The sequence below is a fragment of the Erythrolamprus reginae genome, unplaced genomic scaffold (assembly GCF_031021105.1).
Source record: "Erythrolamprus reginae isolate rEryReg1 unplaced genomic scaffold, rEryReg1.hap1 H_18, whole genome shotgun sequence".
Lineage (NCBI taxonomy): Eukaryota > Metazoa > Chordata > Lepidosauria > Squamata > Dipsadidae > Erythrolamprus > Erythrolamprus reginae.
Genome location: NW_027248471.1, coordinates 111,457 through 117,538, shown reverse-complemented (window position 1 = coordinate 117,538; position 6,082 = coordinate 111,457). Strand labels below are relative to the sequence as shown.

At 36.9% G+C, this 6,082-nt stretch overlaps 1 protein-coding gene across 1 annotated transcript; it reads right to left on the bottom strand.

The window, feature by feature from the left end:
* Window positions 1–4,779: 4,779 nt before the first annotated feature.
* Window positions 4,780–5,733, bottom strand: LOC139155392 (olfactory receptor 14A16-like). Its single transcript, XM_070730523.1, has one exon. The coding sequence runs from the start codon at window positions 5,731–5,733 to the stop codon at window positions 4,780–4,782; it is 954 nt and encodes a 317-aa protein (XP_070586624.1).
* Window positions 5,734–6,082: the final 349 nt, after the last annotated feature.

The following is a 6,082-nucleotide window of genomic DNA, read 5'->3' as shown; positions in this document are numbered from 1 at the left end:
ACTCCGGATTCTTTCCAAATTGACTCCTTTCTTGCAGTCCGCAGCCAGTGCAGAACTGGGCTCCTGGGGAGGGAGACATGCAGCTTAGGATGGGGATGTCAGGTGCTTCTTCATTTGCAAATGTCTCCCTACCTCATCTGCAATCTGGGGGCAAGGAATGTTACTTCTATTGTGTCCCCCACCCCCCTCCCATCATATCCAGAGGAGGATTTCATACAGATCCCTTTTGCAGGCTTTCTGGGTGAGAGGAGCATGCAGTGTCAACCCTCCTCTACCCAGGAAGACAGCTGATGAATTCGCTGCGTGACCAACAGGACACCAGTGACCATTCTCCTTCCCCTTTTTGCAGGGTGCAGTGATCCACTCCACTCACCCTCATCCTGGACTTCCTTCTGCCCCTTACTTTCCCTTCACCGGTCTTCTTAGTTCTGGGTTGCTTCTCTCTTAGGTTAGTTTCCATCCATTGCTTCTTATCTTGTCTTTTGATGCTTTAGAAAATAGCTTGACACCCTCATCCTTAAAGGAATTTTTAAAATATTGGGACAGTTCTATTATGTCACTTCCTAATTCTTCTTTTTATTAGACTAAATATACCCAATTCTTGCTACCATTCTTTATATGTTTTAGCCTCCAGTTCCCCAAACCATTTGTGTTGCTCTTCTCTGCACTCTTTAGAGTTTCAATATTATTATTATTATTATTATTATTATTATTATTATTATTACTATTATTATTATTTATTAGATTTGTATGCTGTCCCTCTCCGAGGACTCGGAGCGGCTCACAACAAGAAAACATTATGATGACTAGAATTGAATGCAGTGTTTCATTACTAGTATTAGTATTAATGGTGGAACTGATGGTGGTAAAATTAGCAGTATTAATTGTATTTCCATATTAACTTTCTAATGTACAAAGTACCTTATGAATGATGATAATTTTAAAGGAGTGTCAAACTCAATTTCATTGAGGGCTGCATCAGGATTGTGGATGTCCTTGGGGGACTGGGTTGGCTGCAGTTGACTCGTGGTCTTGGATGACTGGTGAGCAGGGCTGGGGGGAGTGGCCAACTCAATGTCACTTATGTTAGGGCACAGGACCAGGGTGGATATTTGGGCCTGCTTACTGGAGGAGCTTCACTGACCCTCTCAGGCTACATGAGGGTCTACCAGATGACCTGGGTGTCAGGCATGCAGCCCTTGAGTTCCCAAAGCAATGAGCCCCACAGCCCAGCCCTGAGGGGACATCCAGCCATGCTTCCTTCCTTCTTAAAGCTGTGGCTGCTGTGCTTGCTTTCCTTGTGTGGACTGGGCTTTCCAGACTTGGGGGGGGAGAGGGGCAACGGGGCTTCTGCTGGAGAGGGCTGCCATGAGGTGGGGCAAGTTGAGGCAGATGGCAGGACAATAGCCTGGCTGCAAGGCCCAGATGTGCATGGGTAGATATCACATGTAAAAGCTCTGGGTCTGGGCTTGGGTGGGGTAGAGTGGGGAGGGATCCTGGCTGCCTCCTGGGGATAGGGGCTGTCCACTCTTCCCATCATGGATGGGGTGATGGGCAAGAGGATGATCTCATGTATGGCACAGTTGAAAGAGGTTTGGATGGCAGGGGTGAGCCCTGTGGTGGTGGCACTGACAACAGGCAAAGGCTTAGCTGCGGGCGAGGCACATGATTTGTTTCACCAGGTGGCCAAATGTGGCTGACTGCCCCATCCCAACTGTAGCAGCCACAAGCAAACAAAAACAAATTGTGTGAGAGATGTGGGGAAGGAGGCATGTGATTCAGCCCATTGGGCAACCTTGTGTTTGACATGCCTGCACCATAACATTAGTATTTTATACATTTCCTCTACTTCTGCAACAAAATAGAACTAATAACTAATATATACATTTCTTTTTTAAAAGAACAAGAGTATTAAGGGATACAACACAATTAGCATTCAATTTATATGCTAATCTGATATCTAAATAAATATTTATTTGTTGTAAGCTTTCCGGTATTCTATCAAAACATAGTAAAACATAGAAATCAGGAGAGCTGGATATGTGCCTCGGGTGTGCAAAATCACCACTGACCATAAATAAACAAAAGATTAGGAGATGATTTAAAGATGAATTTTGCTTCTCTTGAATAGATGATATTTGCACAATAGTTCTAAAAATCTTTACATATGAAAACACAATTACAGAAAAAAAGAGCTCTAAACAAAAAACAAAGATTAGTGCCCGTTGAATTACAACATAAGAGACAGAAGACATCTTGAGCAACTGGAGGATTTCACAAAAGAACTGATTCACAATTCTGGAACAGGACTTCACTATTCATGTAAAAAGTATTGCATAGAAAAGACACACACACCTGGCAAAAAAAATTCTATGCACTGGTCATCATTTGGATGTAGGCATGTTTTGTTCATTATAACCCCATAATTCAATGGATTGCAGATGGCTACACAATAATCAAAAGCTATGACACCTAGGACAAAGAAATGAGACATGATTTAAAAAAAGAGAAATAAAATCTATTTTAAAGTGGCAGAATTTTGATAAAGGTATTTTTCTTTATTACTATTTCTGTATCTTTATTGATATCCTTATATTCTATCACATAGACCAATGGTTCTCAATTTGTGGTCAAGGGACTCCTGGGGTGTTGTTATGTCAATACAGGAGGTCTGCAAAGTTTGGAAAAATGTTGTAATTTAAATCTTGCATTAGATTTTTATGGTTTATGGACATGGTTTATAACAACAAAATGTAATTAAAGTGATCTGTGGTGAAAAAAGATTGAGAACCACTGCCCTAGACCAATTGAGAAAAAAGCAGTGAACAGTTGCTTTGCCTGGCACCCTATTTTTCAGACTTTGAGTCCCTTTGACTTGTAGTATGTGGTTCCTTCACCATCAGGTGACTTCATGCTTTTAAAAACTGTTATTAGTAAAAAGATTTCATTGTGCTTCCCAGATTTGCCAGATTTGGGTTCAGTGTTGAACCTGTAATATGTTGGCCATCTTCTCTAAAACTCAACCTGGATCATTCCAGGCAACTTCAAATCCCTCAAACGAAATCTGTTTAGCAGCTTAAAACTACCCATTTCTTTTCAGGATCACCAACCAATTTGCTTCTTTCCTTCTTCCTCTTATTTCCAAATTTGTAACAACCAAAGCTGTCTACATTTTAGGTTGCTGACTCTTAATGCTTCCATTCCTCCTCTTTGCATTGTTGTTGACAAAATGTCTCTTCCCCTCCCCTTCACATTCAATCTCTTTTGTCAACTCTGTATACCTCCTTCTTTTTACAGGAAAGGGAAGGTGAGAGGGAAGATTATTATTTATTGTGGTCTCAGGCTTGGGTGTAATGTACAAATGTTACAAAGCAATGTGTAATGGCAGGCTGCCACACATTTCTTTTCTGTTGATTCACAGCTATTCCACACCTTGTATCTCCATTGCATATTTTAACAGTAAAAGAAAGATAGAAATTATTTTAAGTTGTTCCCATAGTTTAAAGCATATTTTACACATCTGGTCATTACTGGTAAAATAACTCCAATTAATCATAAATTACATTGAGGCGGAAGCAATTAAATTCTATTTGAGTATACAGAGCAAAAGGACAAAGATAAGGAATTTTTTCATTGTTACTCTCTCTGAATAAGGTTTTTTTAAAGCCCTAACCAGGGGATAAAATAATATGCTGAAACTGACCAGATTAAGGACGCTAGCCAAATGAATATCTGGTAAACAGATTCTTTCCCCTATTTTCCTCCTCAAAAACTAAGGTGTGTTTTATACTCCAGTGCAAGTTATACTCCAAAAATATAGTAATCTAACAAAATATATGAAGAACAAAAGTAGGATGTATATTTTCAGACTTTTACCAATACAATATGTATTATTTTTGGTCAAAATAAAATAACTAAACTCTACAGTTTGTTGAATATTTAAATAATGTATTTACGTACCATCAACATCATACAAATTTCTGTATACTATATTATCTCAGCTGATCCTATAAATGATCTTTTAAAGTGAAAATTTATGTAGTCTATGTATCTAACTACCTACCAATACCCATCCATTGTTTCAGACTGATAATTATCATATTTTCCTAAAGGATTCGTTAGATATAAATGAACTGAAATTAAAAGGATTAAAAATATCAAAGAAATATGACAATGATTATATGCCAATAATGAACTTATAATTTGAAAATTAATAAAAAAGAACAGATTGAAATATTGTGGGGATCTGAATAGAAACTGATGGTCTAGACTTATAATATGCTGGTTTTAATTGCCACTGTAAACAAGAAAATTAGTATAATTGTTGTAATTAAGAAAGCCAGCATTAAATTTATATTTAAAGAAATGTATCTACTTACAGTAGTATAATCTGACATTTTTTCCCATTTATATCTACTATGTGATGAAAATAATAAGATATGGATTCATTTCTCCTTTCAAGGAAAAAGTGTATAAAATTTAACACCAGAGTTAGTATTCACCTGTATTACTTTGTGTAGTAATGCTGATCTGAGACAATAATATTTTTACTAGATTAATGCTTGTAGAGTGTAAGCTGCCCAGAATTGTAAACAAATGTTTTAAAAACAATCCAAAACAAGGCTACATAATAGCACTGCAGTTTTCTTAATGTTGAAAGGATAAAGCCTAACATACTAATATAATTCCACTTAATTTATCAATTGATATCCATAATAAAATGTGAATCACTTTATTTATTGTATCTAAATGGTCAATCAATTTAAAGTATTTACTAAACTACACAAGTTGAGAAATTTGTGGCAGGTTCTTGAAAGAAATATTGATTATCAGCTTCCTGAATGCCATTTTGAGTTCTTTGTTCCTCATAGTATAGATCAGTGGATTCATGACTGGTGGCACTACACAGTAAAACATAGAAATCAGTATATCTGAAGTTGAAGTTGAGCTAGATATGGGTCTTAGGTATGCAAAATTACCACTTATCAGAAAGAGACAAATGACTATGAGGTGGGGTAAGCAAGTAGAGAAGGCTTTATGCTCTCCATGGGTAAATCGGATCCTCAACACTGCTCTGAAGATCTGAACATAAGAAAAAATAATTAGAACAAAATAGAAAAAAGCTAAAATAGAACCAAATGTTAGAGCCCAGATTACTGCAACATAGGAGTCAGAGCAAGAGATCTTGAGCAGCTGAGGGATTTCACAAAAGAACTGATTAATGATTCTGGAACAGAAGTTCACTGTAAATAAGTTTTGTGTATAAAGTATTGCATAGAAAAGGCCAGCCATCCATGCACTGGTTGCCATTTGGATGCAGGCTTTTTTATTCAGTATAATCTCATAATGCAATGGATTGCAGATGGCTACATAACGATCATAGGCCATGACACCCAGGAGAAAGAAATGAGACAGCATGAAGAAAACAAGGAAGAAAACTTGACAAAAACATCCAGAGTAAGAAATGGCTTCTGTGTTCATCAAGGAATTCAGCATCGACTTGGGAACTGTAACCGAAATGGAGCCAAAATCTTGCAAGGATAGATTGAGTAGAAAAAAATACATGGGTGAATGGAGCTGATGGCTATAAACAATTACAGTGATGATGATGAGATTTTCAATGAAGGCTACCACATAAATTATTAAAAAGACAATGATATGGAATATTTGGAGCTCCTCAGTATCAGGGAATCCAAGCAGAAGGAATTCACTAACTTTCGATTTATTTTCCATTTTTCTTTTTAGACTTCAGAATTTGTAACAGGAGATAAAAAACATCAGATGTATTTCTCATGTATCAATGGCAGTAGTCAACAGGGAATGAAATGCTATTCAAAGATGTTCGTTTAATCAGGGAGTTCTAGTTTAAAAGCAGAGGTTTATCTATAGGATATTTGTCAGGGGGCTGATTTCTCAAGAGCTTAATTTTTTTAGAGCTATAACTCCATGTGGGAAAATATGTTTAGAGTTTTATTCATGTTTCTTTTTGTCTATATATTCTATTTTCTTATTTGTATAAAGAAATTAAGAAATGATCTGAAATAAAACAGAGAAAACTGTAAAAAGGTGACCATCTTCCCTT